At 37.1% G+C, this 21,424-nt stretch overlaps 1 protein-coding gene across 2 annotated transcripts in view; it reads right to left on the reverse strand.

Annotated features, from left to right (window-relative positions):
- The window catches only part of LOC139969648 (ankyrin repeat and BTB/POZ domain-containing protein 2-like), an 81,179-nt gene that overhangs the window by 51,047 nt on the left and 8,708 nt on the right, over positions 1-21,424 (reverse strand). Inside the window, exons 1-2 of one of the 2 annotated variants that reach the window (XM_071974782.1) lie at positions 17,203-17,471; positions 9,368-10,316 (exon numbers count right to left, since the gene is read on the reverse strand). In XM_071974782.1, coding sequence (XP_071830883.1) covers positions 9,368-10,217 — 850 coding nt within the window. In that variant the 5' untranslated portion in view covers positions 10,218-10,316; positions 17,203-17,471. Of the gene's footprint in view, positions 1-9,367; positions 10,317-17,202; positions 17,472-21,424 lie in introns of those variants that run through there. The other variant, XM_071974783.1, reaches the window with a different exon arrangement.

The raw sequence follows: 21,424 nt of genomic DNA on the forward strand, positions 1-21,424 counted from the left end.
AAAATGACATTGTTTTTGTTTCGCAGCAAAGTTTTGCCGTTGCCAGGAAGAGAGTTCCAAAAGCAAAAGTCTGGATCTTGCATTATGTATACATTTCTTATTCTTCTCTGCAAAATTTGTAAACTTTAAGGTGTCAATCTTAGCAGTCCCACAAACCAATTACATCCTTCGAATCACTTCCATCGGCTTGATTTTATCTGAACTTTTCATCTAGTAATAATATACTTTTACTTCCAATCATAATACAACATACCACTACTGTACTGTGTACATAGCGCAACATACAGTAGTTGTAGTCTGTATGGGACGATGTGTGCATCTACGTATAGAAGACAGCTAGTGAGCAGCTCCCTGCTGGAACAGTAGTACTAACAGAATTTTTCACATTTTACCAACATTAATGAAAGGATGACTTTTACAGTTGGCACAATCTAGTCTTGATACAGTTCCGCACTGAAAAAACGGGCGAAAAACGCACGATGTAGACACTTTGGATGGTAGAATGAGAAGGAAGGGCATTGACCGGGGGAGTGGGTCATAGAGGGCGCGCAGTGTTAAATAGGTTACCAGTTCATTCATTCTAGACATGGTAGAACGAGGGAGCTAAGGTTGTGGGGAGACAGGTAAGCGAGGAGCGTAGTAAATAATATGATACAGTCCAAGGAAAAGAGGTAACAAATGAATTCTGGCTGGTATTTTTTCTACAGAGCTATTCCAGTTTTCTGGATATTCACAGATCTTTTTGCTAAATATGCCAAACCTCTGGAATGCTCCTTTAAGGTTAAATTGATGCCGATGAAGTATATCTCACTCCTCAGAGCAGGCCTGAATGTTAATAATTTCTATAGCTAAAAAAAACTACAAAAAAAAATTTATTTGAGAGCTTCCTGAATGCAATTAGTTTCCACAGATATCTACTTTCCTTTCATGATCTTGGAGTGTGGTTGAAATGTGATTCAATGTGAAACCTTCATTTGACCAAGTGCTTTGTTACCACAATATCTCTTTCATGCTTTCATTGTGTTTTTCTTTCTTCTTCTTCTTCTTAGAACTTCTTCTTCTCAAAGTTCTCTAACATTTTCGGTACAGTATGTCTTAACAGTGACACTGTCCCATTCAGCAAAAATGATCATAACTTCAAAGACAAACTTTGCCAGATGTGGAAAATTTGCTAACATCTACGTCGTCCTGACCAAACAACAATTGGAGATACTTCCTTCTTTACAAAGCTACAATCGAGGTGTTCAAGTAGTAACTATAAGAAGAACTTTTCTTTCAAACTGGCAAGTAGGAGGGTATGATCCTTCCTTAGTTTCCCTGTTTTTAGCCTTCATCTGGCTCTTATCTTGACAGTAAGCATTCTTTATCCACAGTATCATACACTGTATATAGTTTATCCATGAAATATCTGGGATGCATATTCCACATGTAATTGGCAGATAGGATCACTACAGTCATTTAGGATTCCCTTTGTTAAAGTTAGACACAATACATTATCTATCTGCAGGTGTTATCTATATGAAAAGCCTTGCAATGTCAGACCAAACTGTAGAGAGGATTTTTGACAGAATGCTTGGATCAGTGAGTCACACTCTTAACTAGAGAAGAATAACCTACCTGGCACTGTAAGCCAGTTGAGTTTCCTTATCAAGGAGGGTTTCATGGATGGATGAGTGGGGTGCCTTTCCTTGACTCAAGATTACAAACCTGGCACTGAAAGGGATGACTAGGCAGGCTCCTTAATCTTTTCAACTAATTCCTAACATTCTTCTCTGCCTTAGATTCAGGGAATTTTGCCAACCAACTAGCTTGGAATGGAATGTGACAATAACGGCACAGTAACGACTATTGTAACAATCAGCCAGTCAGAAAGGTCTCTTAAAGTTTTAAATGATGCTACATGAAGTTAAATGGAACATGCAGGCTGACATTACTGTATACATACTGTACATAAGATTACCATATATATACATGCAGGCGGCATAGTTTGATCCATACAAAAGTTTCTCTGGACAGCTCATAAAGACCTTGCCATAATAGGATTAACAGGAAATTCCCTGTCCGAGTTCTGTTGTCTGAGGATTGCAATGCTAAGAATTGACTCAATCTAATTAATTCTTATGTTCTTATGAACATTTAGTTCTAGTTTAAATACTGAAATGTGCATCATAAAACACTCTCCTCCCTCCCCATCATCCATCCCCCTACCCCCCCTTGGTCCCCCTCCACCTTCTTGATTCTTGACTCACAATCTGCCCCCCCCTCTCTCCCCTTCTTGATTCTTGACTCACAATCTATCAATTGTGCACAGTTAAAGTTCTCCTCGACACATTTAGATTAGAGATGGGGATTAGACTGATGTTCAGTGCTCTTGGAAATCGATAGTTGGCTGTGGCTTCACCATGTGTACAGTATGAAAAGCATTGTTGTGAAGATGATTATTGGGGATCTACTAAATCCTAACACCCAAGCCCGCCTCCCTCTGCCCCTCCCCCCGATGTCATAGGGGGATCTGTTCAACGACGCTACCAAGTCTTCTTCTTCTTCTTCACTATGAGCCTAGATATTTAATTTTATATTATAAATTGAACGCATCTAATTATATCCAGAGAGAGGATCTCCTGCAATAAATTTCATATTGCATTGTATGAGATAACAATAAACTGCATACGTACATACATACATACACCCACACACGTCTAGAAGTCTTCCATAAGGGCTTGTGTACTTACTTCTACTGTACACATGCATGTACCTAGATCAACTGGAGACAATTAAGAACACCTGTGATTTCTTATCAAGTAAATATTAACAACCAGAGCTAATTGCTTCCTTTGTTTTTAATAAAAGGGAAATGGCTCGACTATTTTCTATCTTAAGAATTGATCCGATTACATATATATACTGTAGTGCAGTGTGTATATGGCATACGCATACAAGTCTATCCATCTTGAAAATTGGCAATGTAGCCATATGGTCAAATTATACCGTCCATATTGACAGACTATATTACAACTTAAATACAAAGTGTCTTCCAACGATGGTCTAATATATGTGTGCTTTATTACTACAGTTTTGTTTGTAACCTGCATAATAAGTCCACAGATGGTCACCCCTTACGTTACTCTTCATTTCCAGGAGGTTTGCCTTATACCATCAGGCATCCTCAAAACAATGGGCCATAACCCCAAAGTGGGTGACAAAACCCTTTCCTTGGGTCACAAGATTTTTTCTCAGGCATCCGGAAAATCTATGGACAAGAGATTTCTGGGCTTGTCGACAGTGATTGATTAGGTTATTTAGTTGGTCGTCAATAATAAAGAAAGTCCTTACTAGCTTAAAAGTTCATGAATTCTTGAGCATCAATTCTGTGGGGTGGTGGTCTACCATGGTGGGTTGCGACTAATGTCCTCATGGAAGATCCTGTGTCAAATGGGCCATAAAGTTTGCGAACCACTGCCTTACACTGAACTGTAGGACATTACATATTCTGCAGTCAGTGTAAGTACTGTAACTTTACAGTACAAACATGTAATTTACACAAGAAAACTGTGCAAGTAACATGTTTTTTTGTTGTTGACCAATTTCATTTCTCATCAAATACAGCCATGGTTTCCATGTAAAAGAGTTTGGAACCTGTAATCTTTTTACTGCCATATATAACACTGATGACCCCTGAGGTTAATATCTCCATTCAAATAACATTGTTTGAGCATTGTTTATTGCAGGCCAAACCACAAAAAAGATTGAAACTTGTTTTTGTTTTTTCTTCTTTTTTTCCAACTTTTATGGAGGTGACAGTAGTCTACTGTCGCTAGTCTAATTTATATCACCAAGTGACTTCAAATCTGAGGTAATTTAATATGTAAATAGTTTTTGTATATAAAAAGTATATAACCCCCTACATAGACCACAAGTGAGATATTTACAATGACAGTCCTTGGCAGTTAATGAGCCACAGTTATGTGAAACCTTTGTACATCTACTAAAATACTGAGGAAATAGCAGAACACTGGTACTTGCAAAACTAGATTGTATACAGATCAATACAGTTGCACTGATAAAATGGAACAAGAAACTAAAGGCGATTGTTATGTTTCAAAAAGTCAAAAATATAAGGATATCCTTTTAATCTTCTAGTGGTTAGGTGCAGCTCTAGCAAAATTTATAACAGGCTATGAAAATCCTTGCCTATGATGCCCCCAAATATGAAATGTTTGTGTGAAAATCATTTCTGTGACAATTATTGGGGGATGGCCATGTCCCACTACCCCCATATCACACCTCCCCCCCCCTCTCCCAAGTGTTGGGGCCCATCATAAAATTGTGTCAGACATGAACCTGTTATATGATGCTGATTATAGAAATGCCGTGATCGGTCATTACATGTACTTACACTTTACTAGCAAATCAGTTAATCTGGTACCCAAGCCTATATAAGCTCAATACAGCATTTTGCTGCAGGATACAATAAGATATTTCTGAAATATGTACTGTATACTAATATATATGAAGGGCCCCTTTAGGCTACATTACTGTAAGTATACCATTTCCTATGCTGCCCATCTGCCAATCACATAAAGATCATTTTCATAATGTACATCCATTAGGAAATTTTTACAAGGTCCTAGTTTCCCATTACTTAAAAATCCTATTTTTCTGCTTCTTATTGAGAGATTTCCCAAAAGGTCCATAGTATTTTTTCTCAATGAATTCCTTTCATTGAGAATTACTTGTAACATCAATGTTCACTTACTGTAAACACTGGATTAAGTTGTGGAAATGATTTTTATTCTACTTGACTAATCATTATAGGATAACCAGTTTATGAAAACATCCTTAAGTTCCTTTTCCTAAATCCGTCGGATATAGAGGACACATTTATATAAGGGTTACAAAGAATGGTTGTGAAATCACTTAGAAAATTGAACTTTGAGGATTGAACTTCCCATTACAAGCATGCTTGTTAAGTCATTAAGCAATTTCCAAATCCATGGATACAAAAAAAATGAAAAGAAACCACATATATATTTAATACAATGCATTCAATGACTTACACTTTTGGCAAGTCTGGGTTAGGGGAAAACTTTGTTCAAATATAGACCTTACATTTATAGTCAATGTAGTTTAATTACATCAAAGGTATTCTGTGTTTGGCACTGTATAATATTTGCAAGTTCTGTAATCTAGCAAATTGATATTCTGGACATGCACTTCCAGGAAACAAATTTACAAGTTTTATTCCACACAAGGAAAAATCATTTCGCAATCCATGAGAAATTCTTTGTACTAAAATGAAAAGCCACAAAATGTTTGAGCTGGAATTGATGTCGTTCATTTCTAAATGATTAAAAAATTCAACTTTTTCAAAAGATCTATGAGGGGCTGTCTTAAGGTTTACTTACTCAGGCTCACTTACGATTGTGACCTCCTATGAGATTGCAGTGTGAACACTGGGGCCATCCTGCAACCCCATATCCCCAACCCACTCCCTTCCCCCCCCTCCCAGATGGAATACAAGATCCTGATCAGGGAATAATTGATGACTAATCTAAAAATAAATTTTAAAAATAATAAAAACATGCTTTTCCCTGAAAACTGCTTTCTATTTCCATTGGTAACCTTAAAAGTTAAATAAATTTACTTCTTGGTTTTCAAGGAAATAACAAATAGGAAGCAATCCATCGCTACGGAAATACAACCAAAAACGGCTATGAAAGTTCCTGCACGTACTTGCATTACCAGCAACTTTTTTGTTTCTATTGTTGTAACGTTTAGGCTCATATTGTTTTCTTATTTCATTAGTTCCTTTGAAAAACAAAAAACGTCTTTAATTGGATTTTTTTTCTTTCTTTCTTTCTTAGAACTTTTTGTTCCCCCTTGAACTGTGGCAATTAAAACATGCATGTCTGTACGTACTGTACTTTTATGGCAGTTTCTGCTTCACTAACTTGCATATTACTATCCCCTTATTATAATAAATTTAAAAAAATGTGGAGGGGCCTGTTCTGGGTACTGTATCTACACTGTTTGATTAAAGTATGTACATGTACACCGGTAAACGCTGGTGCCTTTCAATCATAAGGTCCCGAGTTCGAGTCCCTCCAAGGTTAATGTATATGTCATCCAGTTACAGAATTGTTTTGACAATTCATAATCATGGATGTTAACTATGAATGTAAGAGACTGACTTCGGTCAGCCTTGCGGCTTTGATAAGCCAATGATGGCTTCTTCATGAGTTCCTGCTTGCAGGAGGATATAAAATACATACATGTTTACATATGTAGACTAATATCAATTTATTTTCTGATATAGACACGTATCCTAGGGTATTTCAACCCACACAAAACTTAAGGAAAAAAACAGTTATAAGCACGTCCTAATTATAGACCTAATTGTCACCATTTCACGTAGGCCCCTATATGTTATTCTTGTGTGTATGTGGGGGAGGGGGCCTTACATGACAATTGCGGCTTTGATAAGTCAATGATGGCTTCTTCATGAGTTCCTGCTTGCAGGAGGATCTAAACATTCATACATGTCAAATACTGTACTGTCTTAGTACAATCTCATCTAACTCCATGGTACAATGACCATGACTTGTTTACTTCACCTATTTAAGCTGATTATTATCACAAGACCTACAAAAGATCTATGATAAACACTGTAACAGGTAAAATCTATCCCCCTCATACCAGCCTGGAGCCAAGGGGGTCAACCATTGGTACTTGGGGTAACCATTTGGTAAACCACAACTATGACAAGGAGACATCTTGTCACCCTTGGTATGATGGACTATGATGCATATAATGTGGTTTTTATCCATACTGAGGATGTTATTGATGAACATAACTAGCCTACTGTCTGTTACCAATGCTGACTAGACTAAAAAATATATAGTGTTGATGAATTTGTGGCATGAATTGATATGTAAAATGTAGATTATCATGCACTTGAACATAAACTTGAACATGTATGCATTGTATTAGTACAGTATATATGCCATACCAAAAGCACAGAAACACTGCAGTACAGTGCAGGTTGGGTCAAGACTGACTAAAAATTTGGGATTGATTCTGAAGAGCTCTGTCAAAAACTACAGTATCTTGCAGATATGATCACATTTTAAATGACTCTAAACACATGGCCTTTCATGCAGAGAGAAGGAAGGGGTGGGTTAGGGATGGGGGAAGGAGAAAGGGTGGAGTCAGGGTACAAGAGTGCAGGGTAGAGAGAAGAACCTATTTCTGCCTTTCTTGTATATATTTCCCTGTTGCACATGATATGTTGATGATGAAAGACATTTTCTGGATGGGGATACAGTACTGAACTATGAAGTACTGCCTTAAGAAGTTTTTCTTCATGTACTATATATGTCCTTTAACCTTTTCTTCTTTCAGTCTATTGTCGTAATTCATCATAATCTATTCTTCGAACTCGGCCTCTGTTGTCTTTTAATTCTCTCTTCTCTCAGTAAAATCTCTTTTACTTCCTTCTATTTGAATCTCTTCCAAGTATTACACATTACACTCACTATCCATATGTACGTATACATGTATTTTAGATCCTCCTGCAAGCAGGAACTCGCGAAACACCATCATTGGCTTTAATATCAAAGCCGCTAGCTGACCGAAGTCAGTCTCTTAGATTCATATTTTAACGTCCAGGATTTCGAATTGTCAATTGTCATCAACTCTGTAACCGGGCGAGATACATTAATCTTGGATAGACTCCAACTCGAGACCTTATGATTGAAAGGCACCGGCAGCGTTAACCACTGAGCTAACACTCCCTGATATACTCTGTACCCTGATATACCCTGATATTCAGCTATACCCTGATATACCATGATTCACTAGCTACATTCTCACAGAACTTTGTAAATGTCAACTTGAGAAGTAACAGACAGACCAAGACCAGAGAGCTTGTTATTTCAAGCACTGAAGTTATAAATACTACCAGAAAAGTAAGTTCATGAGGGACTCCTACCAAATTTAACAGTTAAAATCCCCAAAACAACCAACCCCCTTTAGAGAAACCAACATGTTTCAAAATTTCCAATAATTTGAAAAAGCAAAGAATTTTTGTATTGTCTGTGACCAGTTCATCCACGGGTGCATCTAGCAAAATTTTCAGTAGGTTATCGAGAGGTTGACCTTTTACAAGGTGGTTGAGATACCCAGCTGATCCGAGGATGTCATTAGGGAGAGAAGATTATCTGTGACCTGATTCAGAGGAAGGGTTATTAACTATTAGCACAGTAAGGGGGACCTTGATTGTCATCAATGATTAAACAGAAACCCTATGGGTTTTCAGTCTCTATTCTTGTTACCATGGCAATCTCCTAAGGGTTGTCTTGCTGAGAACTATCAATTCAGGATTAGTGGCATGTATCAAGTTCGGCTGGCTACGGTAGGAGCCCTGCTTTAGGAGATAACAACGTCACCACCAGGAGATCACAAGGCTCTTCTAGCCCTCGATTGTGTGCTTTTAAGTTTTTATTCTACTGTAAATATGGTACAGTTTCATTCTTGTCTTTTCCCTCTATTTTACAGACAAAAGACAATCATAAAAAGTTGGACTGAAAGAGATAGCTAGCTACAGTACCTTCGGATACATGTGGTATGGAATATATGGATGTTAAAATGCATTCGCAAGTCTTCCAATTTTAGTTGCAAAAGAATTTACTATAAACCTTTGGCCTTTTGATTCCATCTTGCCATTACTACAAGCTTTGAGACTTTCTTTTTCTGATGTTTGACTCTATAGATAATACTCAAACCATATATATCTACACTGCAAAATGCATAGTTTCAAGTAACCGACCAGCCAGCCCTGAATGATCCTCTGCTAACATTATTTCACCTTTAAGACAGCTGTTCATTGTTACCATGGAAACTAATTTTATATTTGTATGGATATACTTAATACTAGCAACAACACAAGTTTGCTCATCTCCATTCAACACATATGCACTCCAATTTACTTGTAGACCCTTTAAATATTAGTAACAGCCCTACCCCCACCCCTCCCTCCACAGGCCCATGCCAATGATCCACATCATGGTTAAGTTAATACATTCCCATCCTCCCACTTGCAAATCCATCAATTAACTTCTGAAGGCTAAACAACTAAAAATTCCAGTATTACCACCTTCAGAACTGTAGATCTATGCATGTAAATACTGCTCAATGGGTCAAACTTTCATCTACAGCCGACCCGGATTCAGTGCTAACAAGTGTTTATTTATTTTTTTATATTTTCTTTCTCTATCACCTTGCAGGTCCCTGGGATATGGATTAGTTTTCTCGTTGTCATGGAAACTGACCAGATCGATGCATATAACATGTAATATCTCTTACTCACCCGATGCGTTCCTACCGCAGATGAGATGTTCAAACGGTTGAAGGAGGCCCCAAGTCTCTGCATCATCCGAGACGCCTAACTCCAGCATCTCCATGGTGAACTCGTCCGAATCCTTCCCGACGTAAATTAAAGAGGCTCTCTTGACAATCTCCGTTGCCAGGTGCTCTATGCAGGCCGCCAGACAGACCGCTGCGTGGTCGTCGACCGTGGCCGCGACCTTGGCGTCGAGCATCCATCGGAAGAACTGGCCCACCGAGAAGGTCAGGCCGGCACGTTTCTTTTTGCACTGTTTGAATATGCCTGCGTTCATTTGGTAAGAGGAAAGTGCTTTGGTTGCTGCTTTGAGGCAGTTGTCCGCAAGATTGTACGACAGGACGATCTTCATGGCTGCCGCGATGTCGTGCTTCGTACATTTGTGGAACGTGAGACTGAGTCGCCTCGCTTCCCGGACGATCCTGATGAGAGGTCTCTGCAGCAAGTAGGACAACCTCTGCACGGAGCTGTAGGAGATGACGCGAGACTGTCTCTTAAGTTCTTCACAGTTCTGGAGAACGATTTCCACCTGTTCGTCTGTCCACGGGGCACGTCCCAGCTCCACGAGCCTCGGGTAGCGTTCCGCGCAGTCGAACTCGTGGAAACTAGTGTTCAATGTCTCTAGACTGCCATGGTGGATCTCTGACTCGATCACCGTACCGTCCATGATTCCCTGGCTGTGAAAGCCCGAGCTCGTCCTAGAATGGTTTGAGAAGGATGTGTTTGTGCGAAGTGTGCAATCTGATGAATTTGAAGTTGGGCTGTCCATTTTCATCCGCTCTATGGCTGTAGTAACTACCTCTAGACCGGCCATCATACCCCTTACGACCAGAAGATACCGACGGTTTAAGGAGGTTCGAGGCTGGCTGATGATGGTCAACAGACTCTGGAGTGGCTCACATCAGACCATTGTAGTCTATTGGATAGAGAAGAAGAATTGTTTTAGAAATTGAATATCAGAGGCATCGGGAATTTTTTTTCTTCCATATTTCCTGGAAAACGATATGAGAGAAACATGCTGCATTTGACATTGTGAAAGGAAAACAGGAATATGAGCTTCCTATCATCAGATCTCTCTCTCTTTCACTGTACAAAATACTAGATCTGATGTTTCATTAATCTTTATTGAAGGTATGGTATCGGTGTCTCCAATTTCCTATTTATTCTATTTATATCTTAATTGCTAACATATTGACATGAAGGATTGTGTTCCAATATTATTAGTTACACCATTCCTTTAAACTTGTATAGGAGTTCCAGGGATGAACAGGATTGGAGAGAGAGAAGGGAGTGGGTGGGGGGGGGGGGTACAGTGCCTTACTCTGAGAGACTGTTTCTGGACCTATACTGTACTTCCATTCTTACTTTTTCTTTTGATAAATTTACAGGTAGGGTCTCCTTGTACAGTCCTACTTTCTGGTTTCAGTTATTGTTCTTTTTCGTTGTGTTTACGGTCGCTGATTAAGTATGAAAAACAAATTTATAGTAAACGAACGCAATACAATGACAGCCATGAACATAAATGAACATGATCACACAAACCAGTAATAAATAGAAAATCTAAAAAGTGAATGGTGATTATTCATAAGTTGGTCGACCTGAATAGCTCTTAAAATCAATTAAAAAAATTTTCTTAAACTTCAATGCACGCCATCTTTACCAAAGATTTCTCTCAATCTGGTCTGACTTCCGTTTTGGTATTTATTTATTAATTAATATACATTATATTACATACAGTATTGTATAAATTTTATAGTAATAACAGATCATAAATCATTCCTTTCAAAAAACGAACAGAAACTCAACAGTTTTTGAGAAGCCGACAAGGAGATTTTTATTTCTAAAAACTATGTCTGAGGGAAAACTTCTGCCACTGCAAAAATGATTTCCAGATCTTTAGTGTCTTTAATTAATATGCATAACTGTTATAATTCATCACCCTCTAGTACTGCTGTGGAGTGGTGACTCATGAATTGGAAAACTAAGTTAAGAGTTTAGATAAGACACTTTTACCAAAAAACATCTGCTCCTCAAATTTACAACATGACAGTCCCCCAAACATGACTTTTAAAGTAGGATATATCTTCCAAACAGCCGAGCAAGAGATGTCTTAGCCAATTCGGGGGAAGTTTTGATCGTCACAAAGAGCTCCATCATATTTTTCATAGCAAAATTATGATTGGGTAGTTTGTGTCTTCTTTATTTTAAAATATGTACATAGCTGATGTAGTAATTGATCATTCTTTTAGCATATAGTGACTCATTATAATTATAATACTCCAAGGCACACTTTGGCAAAAACTTTTCCTCCTAAGTTTAACTCCAAGGGAAGAATGCAATCGCTCTTAATTCGTCAAGTCTTGTCAGATTCATCCTATCAATATTCCAGATAAGCCACTAAAACATTACTTGCCATTAACCAGCTATAGCTCATGTAGTAAACAAAATCATTTTGTAAAGCGAGTGTCAAATATTGAGGGATACTAAATGTTCATGAGCCTACAGTATATATGCTCCAGTACAGTATATACTAAACATGGTATGAAATTGAGAAGCCTACTTGTAACCTTACCTGGTTACTATGGTTACCTGGTCTGGTTACTATGGTTACCTGGTTTCTATGGTGAATTTCCATGATTAAACAATCTGTCTGGATTCTCAGCTTAATATTACCATATCTCACAGAATGAATCACCTCTCCTTTATATCTCTATCTCTCTCTATTCTATTTTCAATTTTCCATTTTTTTTTCTTGTGGTTTTTCATATTCAGCTGGTTGAAAGAAACTTGATGGACAATTTTGAAAATTTAACTTTCCACATTTCCATAATTTTTGTGAGTGTTCTTGTAATCATCGTCAGATTGCATTAGTCATTCACATGATGACTCTCTCTCTTTTACTTCTTGAGGACGGTGCTTGCCCAAAGCATTTTCCAATTATTTGGCCGTGGAAAACCTGCCACGGGAGAGGTTAGACTTTAAAGGAATCTCAAAGATCAAGGTCACGTACCCTTACCCGCATGGGGCATTTACAAGCTGTCGGCCTTGAGCGAATATTTAAAAAAAAAAAAAAAAAAATTTACAATTGTATGCTGCAGCATTTTTATTATTTCCACACATCCCGCTTTCATTTAAACGGCTTAAGGGTTGTAATAAAAGAAGTGCGTTGAGGAGTGTGGGCTACCAGTATTAATCATTGTAATATATAAGAACCAATATCTTGTATAGACATGATTACTGTAGAGGAAAAAATAGTCAAAAATTGTTGGTTAGAAATTATCAGGTGGTTTATGAAATGGGAAGTGGTTTAAAATAGAAACAATGAGGACTTTATTACTCTGATTACATCAAGTCTGCTAATAACATCCTAATTAGGGTTACCACAATTATGTATACATGTATACTTTTCTATTTTCCTTCCTCTTCTCATCTGTCTTTAATTCTTGAGACCCTCTTTTTGAGACTGTAGACTTAAGTGACATCTGATATAAAGTATCATAGTTAAGTTACACCAAGTTAAACTATATTACAAATGTATATTATTTGTGTTTTTCAGGAGTATGGTTATAACCGACTACAGATGCTCAGAATATCACTAACCAATATTAGAAGTATTAGTAGTAATCATTACATCTATAGCACTCATCCATACAAGGTCAACAGCTTACAGACGTTCTCAAGTTACTGACGATAGGAAATCATATTTAAGAATTGCACACATCCTTCTACAGAAATAAGACTGTACTATTTCAAAGGGAAAATTATCAGCCAATAACATCCAGTGGTTCTTCTCATAAATTGTTCATAATAACAACATTTCTTAAGATCTACTATAAGGCAACTTGGTGTCGATGATGAGTTTGTACTGTACCCTGCTTATCTGTGCATTTCCTGTATTAGAGCATGTCAGAGAGCTAGGACATATTCTTTAAAGAGGCACACTTGTTTACCGTGGTCCCATGCTTTTAAACAAATATAAAATCCAGATGTTTTATAGGACCTCATGTTATTCAAGAATATTAACTATAAATGTTATTAACCCTTTTTCATTAATTTGAAGAGGGGAACCGTCAAAGAGCCACAACCCCAAATATGAAAGGCTGTATGATGGTCTCCTTAACTCACACATTTTAGAAACTTTTCTGCACCTTTTTCTCCAACTTTTCTTATCAATATTTAAGACGTGTTCAAAGTTTTTCAATCTTCGAATGACGTTATTTACTCACTTTTCCAGACTACACTTCAAAATTCAAGGACTGTTAAAATCTAGAAAGGTTTTTTTTCTTATAGTTTTTATCCAAAATATGCTAGAAGGATAGAAATCTGGTCACCAATAATTAACATTTTGAGTTTCTCTTCCTGCTGCTCATGAATATCAATCAATGAAATGAGCCTGACTGTACACCTGGATTGTGCAACGTGCATGGTACATACTATAGCCCACATACTTTCAAGTTTCAAGTTTATTTCATTAGTGCAAGGGTTTCACTTCATTAGTGCAAGACATCGAGATGATATTTCTGTACTGGTCGACCTGAAATCTTTGGCAGGTCGATTTTGGCAGGCTTGCCACCGCCAGAAGAGATCATAGTTGTGCCTATTAAAAGGAGCAAGTTTCTGATAATATTCAAAAGTATAATTCAAAGGAATATATAGATATGTAGCTTCAATCATAAAGAATGACTTTTTTTTTTTAAATGGTCTGTGAAATAAATTATCAAATTAATTTTGTTGCCCAGAAGTCACTCCTTTTAACCATGTGCAATCAATTTCAGCAGTGACTGCTCCTTTAATGTATCCAGACATCGGTGCAAAAAGCAACCGCGACCAAAATGCCAGTCATGATAACCGGCCTATCTGCTACACAACTCTTCCTGTTTCATCTCATATTGTGATCAAATTAATATCCAGTCGTATTCGAAAATGCAGCCGATCTTTCTGTTGTGATGGTAATAGGACACCGACCCAGCGAGCGGTGGTTTACCTCCAGTCAGAATCCTTTATACTTCCTGCTGATCAGACACTAACATCTTACTCAACATGTGGTTGCTATATGTATGCATTAATACGTAAAGGCAAAGGAAACATGCTTCTAAGTTTTACTTGGAAAGGAAATGAAAATTATATTCATGCTTTGGTTAGAAAAGTCAATAATAGAACACTACATGGTGCTATTTTTGGGTGGATATGAAACTATTTTTTTGTAAATCTGTTTTTTCTTTCCCTTCATGAATCTTCCTCTTTTCTTTATGATTATGCTATTTATATACAGTAATTTTAGGTGACCTCCTTTAAATATCATACAGACTTATCCAATAATATTAACAGTACATGTACGTACGAGACCGGAAAAACAAGATTATATTTGGCAGAAAACACACAGCTATTACTGTGGGTAATAAGTTAATGTTATACTGTAGGAGGTACTATGAAGGCCTATTTATATCTATAGACAGACATGAAGTATGTCTGTATAGTGCATGTTCTCAAGTCTAGTACAGGACATACAATGTTTCCAACTTTAAACCCAGACGGCGGGGAATTATTTATCTGTTATCGCAGTGCAAAATGGCCAACTTGCTATAAAGGGGCAGAGATGTGCATAGTAGTTTTTGTACATAGGAACAACAGCATTAGAGACAAAGTTCAGGTCCTTCGAAAGCTGCTGCAGAAAATTTGACCCATCAATTATTCCCTGGATAACATTTATTTAAGATAATGATCAAAACACTTTGCATAGTTGTTTAAAATTGATTCAATATACAGTATATCAATCATAAAAAATCCTTACTCGGACAATACTGCAGAAAGGTGCAGACCGCTCATTTATTAATTAATTAATTAATTTCAGGAACTTTCAATCATTCGGAAAATGAAGAAGAATGATTTGCATGAACTGTAATCCCCGATCACAGAAACTAGGGGTACCATATGACGGAGGTATAACTTGTAAGGCAGCCTACGATAAAAGCCAAACACACTCAGGAAACGTCCTGAAGGACTTAATTTTCCGAATGATATTAAAGACTATCCCCAGCATAGGCTTTTTATACTTCACAAATGGTAGATAGAACGAGGAGGTGATGGGCGACGACACTGAGGATGGGTCAAGGGAGCGCAGTGGTAAGATATTACCAGTTATTAGGCTAGGTAGATGGGCAAGTACAATATTAGTCAAGCCAAGACAGGTAAGAGAGGGGCGCAGTAAAATCTGTAATTAATTTAGCTGTGCAGCAAATTGCTTCAACGACTTAACCAGATAGCCTGTGAGACTGATTGGAAGAATTTGTAGCATTATTCTTGACGCTAAATCCCAGTTACAGTACACTTTGCTGGTCGACTAACAGTGTAATTTTTCGGCCCTTCGACGTGATCCTTTCTCGCCTATGATGTAATACTAGTTGTTCCTACATACTTGGAATGCTGCATCAATGGGAAACAAAACTAGTACTGTCATGTAAACAGTTCCCCCGGGAAGTGGTTTATACGTAAGGCACATTTCTTCGCAACAAGTCGGTCTGTTGTATATATATAAAATATACATACAGTATCGGAAAGGCCTACAGTTTATTGTATGTACAGTACGTAAATAAACCTTTTCCTGTGTGTATACCACGAATACTGACATATATTCAGTAAACTATATAACCACAAACTGTACAGCACTTGTGAAATATCACCGACAATATATATGTACATATAGATAAATATATTTAACAACTAACTCAGTGGCGGAGCATCCATACAGTCAGGGGGGCTAATGCCCCCCCCCCCCCTGACGGACTAAAATGGACTGCTGGTGCCCTTTTCAGCTTTTTAACACTTTTTTAGTTATTCGCGATAATTGATTTTTTTTTTTTATTGCGCTCTCATCTACCTATTGACATTTGTCACATTATCTGCAAATTAGCAAGGCCCGGAAAGGGTCATTTCCGGCAATCTAGGGAGTATCTTTACTCAAAAAATTTCTGTACGCTCCGCGCCAACCTGTGGTGGCGCTCCACTTAGATAGTGTCGATCGCCCCCCCTGACCGATTGCCCTAGCTCCGCCACTGAACTAACTACCTGCACAAAGGCGAAAGAATTTATCCAAAATTAAATTATCGTTTCCAAAAAAATGTTGGAAATATTTGTGAAATTGTGGTATGCACTATCCACCGAGAATTATTCATGAATGCAATTTTCACTTCATGTCACATGATTTCAAGGAGAAAAGCAAGATCTTCTCTTGCCAAACTATTTTAAAGTTTAGATAAAATTTAGAATTAAAAAAAAACTGATTGAAATCACTGAACACATTGAGATAATTGTAGAACCATGAAAGCTAGGATCTGTTATTAAGAAAAGTTCCCTAGGTCTTTGGACAACTTTCAGCAATGATACTTTTTAAAAGTCACCCAGGAAAGAACGTGGGCACGAAAAACCAACCAATGTACTGTTAAATGATCAGCTCTCAACCCCAATGCCCTTCCATTGAGAGTGTGACTGTGTGATCATCGTCAGGTGTGTATCACGATACCCCTCGAAGGGGAACATAATGCTATGTACACACATGATCTTAGCTGAAAGGCCAAGAGGCGATACCACACATTATCTTAGCCAAATCGCTGTGAAAGCGGTGATGCCAAATATAACACAAAATACACAAATTCAAATATGCACATGTGACTGCTACAGAGACACTCCTATCTTTACACACCTGTAATGACATTCTAGTCGTTTTGATCTCGCAGGGTGAAACTTGTAATTTAATAGTCCGAACTTTCAGAAATGAATAGAAGAGAAAACAAATATGTACTTACTTTAAATATTTTAATTGGAAATTATTAGGCAAGCCTGTTATCCATGTCCCATTGCAACAAATAAAATTTTAACACTTGTAGTAAAAATAATAACTCGACAAAAGTTAATAATATGTACACATAACACAACACATGTGTAACATTATCCAAAGTTAAGTCCGAAAGAATATGTGACTCTCGACGCCTCGGCTCACAAATCAAATCTCATTCACAGATTCATCTGCAGTATACACATAGCAGTAACTTCAAGTGTCACTCTCCTGAACACTTGCAAACAGACCTTACCTCCAGTGTTTTGTATGCATACACAGTGTCAGCCCACATGATCTAGGATACTACATGTTGATTCAAAGTACAGTTATAGTAAACATGAATATTCATTTGTAATCTTTGATCTAGCTATATGATTGGTCAGAATGGACTGTTCATCACAATTTGTGTTGACAGAAGCTCAATGAGTCACAGCTGGTTGGTTAAATATTCTATAGGGTTTTTACATTATACAACGAGGGGTCGGAATAATGAGAAAAGCATATTTGGCCATGATGGAGAAAACAACCATGGTTTTTTTTTTTTCTTTTTTTTTCTGCTGTGTATATATGGACAGGATCTGTCTACAAGCCAGTAAAATAAATATTACTTTGCAGGCTCAAGATAAATATTGCTTTGATACAACCAATCACTTGGCTGTAATGGCTTTGTCAGGAGAAATAATGGACAGAGATAATTACAATTAACAAGTCTGATGCTTCAAATCGAAATGTCTATGAGGACCTCTCTCCTGTGGTTAAATGGTCCACCAAATGAAAGACAAATCACTGTATGAGGCTTAGTCAAAGTAAATAATGGACTTATAACTGGATAAGTTTTTTGTTGCTTTCTTGTCTAGTGATCCTTTTGAAAATTTGAAAAGATAAAGCTTAGAAATTTGTTTATTCTGTAGAGTGTTTTTTCTTTGTTAAATCATCAGACATTTTGTTCTGACAAGAGTCAAAGCTCTCATTAATACTCTGGGGCTGTACAGATTATAATCTTGATTTAAAGTCATACAGCAGACACAAGGATTGAAGAAGGAAGGCCTGATGAGAGGGCCAGGGAGGGGGGGTCAAGTGGCTACAGCCCTGAGTTTAAAAGGGGGGCCTGGAGTATATATGGAAGAAAGAATAATTTATTCTCATATCTATTTAATATATCTGAAAAATGAAAATTTAAAAAAAGGGAAGCCCTTTGACATGATAACCCTAGACAGAATCTGGTTTCAACACCCCTGGGTGGAAGGTTTTCATATATTGACAAGCACAATTTAATGTACCATATACCGATTGTATATGACACGTATGATATAACTTATCTGGTAGAGCCGAGCGGAGCAACTTGCTATGAAAAATAGGGAAAATATTCCAAGACTTATCTATATATACAGCAGTTCTATATGGATCCTGATATTGATAGACAAACACTTAATTTCATAAACAAAAAATAGTAAAATGTTCAAAGAGCACTATATTAATCCATCATGATGGACAGGTATAACTTATAAAAGCAAGAAAATTGATAAGTCAAAGCTTAGAAACCCCTCTCCCCGTCCTTCCCCCTCCCCTTCGCCCTCCCTGTCCCACCTCCTCCCCAAAACAAATCATCATGCCTTCCATTTGTGGACAATTTTGGTGAGAGAGCAAAGAAAAATTTTTTTAAAAAATTATGTATGCTCAATTACAACCATGAAAGTACACAGTAGGTTTAATAATTGAGAGTGATTTAGTGAAATCTACTTTGTCTAAATAATGGCTGTGATTGCTCATACGTTTGACCTCAAATTGTTTTGAACATTACTCATATTATTTATTCCTTGAGTGTGATATATATAATTAAAGTACAGTAACATGAAGTATCTGGCCAATCATTTAATTTTTTTTAACAGTCTGCAAAGCAGAGCCATTAATTCTGGCTGTTAATGAGTATTCTGTCCGAAGATTTAAGAGAATAACGTACTTTTATCCATAATTGAAATACACTTTTCAGTAATTTAAACCCTTGCTAGAGCGTACTAAGCTTTTGCAAAATTTTGTGAAACCAAACAAAAACAGTTATTTGAGCCAACAAAGGAATTTTTTTTGTTTTTTTTTGTCTGAAACTATTATGCTAGAAATATATATCACACATGGAAATCAAAAGTAGAACTAAATGCTCTTTGCATCCTTTACCTATTGATAGTACACATGCAGTTAGGTTGAAAAATTAAATCCAAAGGGCATGACTAATTGCAAAAGTTGTTTTCTTTCATAACAGACACACAGCAGTATACATGAGTGAGCCTGATGTTTCAAGCCCTAGCAAGATCTTCTTCAGAGCTGGATTCGCTACCTTTAGTTACAATCTCAAAGTACAGCATCCATAGCTTTAAAGCAGCATTTTGCGTTTTGTCGCCGTTTTCCACTTTTTTGACAAGTCCATCGAGTTTTTTACAATCACAAAACAGCAAACTAAGATATTAGCCAAGTTTTTTCCCTGCCAAAAGCGTTAATTGGCGAGTAATTAAGGACATTTGCAGATAATGAGGAAAGTTTCCACCAAAAAATTACACATTTAATGATAATCGCATACGGTTCCCCCAACCCACTAGTTTGAATTCAACCAATCAGAAATGCAGGTTAAATTATGAGCCGTTGCTAAAAATGGATTCAAAACGTTGAGTTGGTAACAATTGGTACAAGCAGCGAGCTGGACTCTAACAGCTCCCTGGTACAACTGCCATAGACAATCTACACAATCAAGCATGGTGTTGTATTACGTATTGGCCAATGACGTTTGTAGCTTTTAAATATTTATATTATGGGCAAGGTTTATTTGGATCCCAACGAAAACATCTTCGAGAAAAACAAAGTTGAAATGTGTAAATTTTTCGACTTTTATGCCACCATTTGAAGTAAGATTTGAATAGATAAAAGCAAGTTATGTATGTCGTTATGGTATCGTGGAATCAGTGAGGTTGAGAAAAACCATAGAAAAGGACGCAAAATGCAACTTATGACTAATTCTGTACTTTCTAATTCACTAAGGTTATCTTCTGTTCATAATGTATCTGTAATCTATGACTCAACATTCCTTATAGACTATATATATATATATCGCTTTAACCAACAAATGACGCAGATGTTATAAAGTCTGTGGAGTGAGTATATCTTTTCTATGTAAGCTAATACCAGCAATACAACTAAATGGTTACTTTTCTAACTAACTCTTAGGTGCCATTTATCTATTGATCTGTGTCAGACCATACAGGGCTGGCTGTATGGTAGTTGGCACAGCCCAACAGACCCCAAGTTTTTTGACTGGGCTATAGTCGCTGTTGATCAGTGATGCATGTCAAATCCAGCTTCCATAACTATGCTTATAATCAGATAAGCTCTTTAACTCAACAAGCTGTGGTTTGACCTTAAAAGGCTTATAGCCCAGATTTACATTCAGATATGGACAGATAGTTGTAACATCCTCCCTATACTATGAGACATGTTTCTTCTCCCTTTTTTTCCCACAATTTCTTTCAGTTTTGCTTTCGCTTCCAGGTTAGTTTCATTTATAATATATATTTTATAAATATATATTATATATATGTGTGTGTATATATATATATATATATATATAAATATATATATATATATACACACGTGTGTATATATATACATTTACCTCTAATTCATTAACAAAGTCTGTTCAAAGTTTCTCTTTCGAGATCCGGCTTTAGGAATCACAAATGATTTCGAGTTAGTTAAAATCATGTTTGGTCTCTAGAGTAAGGCAAATATGTCACCAAAACAGAACTAGTATTGTTCGATACAGGTGACAAACGCCTACAGTGGAATTACAACCTTCCTAACCGGTTTCGAACCTCTAGACATACAATCAGCATCCATAGCCTAGTGGTTAGGGTATCCACATATAAAGCGGGAGGCCCGGGTTCGAATCCCGGTGGAGGCTGGAAGTTTCTTCACTGTTCTGGATTTTTCAACTCACTACGATTTCAATTATATACCTTTATCCCCAGTTTTCCCTTTCCCTCAATTCGATTCCTCTACATCTTCTTTTCTTCGGCAATCAAATTTGCCTACTGTCATAAAAGTTTGTAGTTTGTAGAGAGATAAGGGGAACATGATCTTGTCAGTATATCAAGACAAAGATACATGAAATACCATATGCCACATTATTATCAGACTTTTTGCTT

This window comes from Apostichopus japonicus, chromosome 7, assembly GCF_037975245.1.
Source record: "Apostichopus japonicus isolate 1M-3 chromosome 7, ASM3797524v1, whole genome shotgun sequence".
Classification (NCBI taxonomy): domain Eukaryota; kingdom Metazoa; phylum Echinodermata; class Holothuroidea; order Aspidochirotida; family Stichopodidae; genus Apostichopus; species Apostichopus japonicus.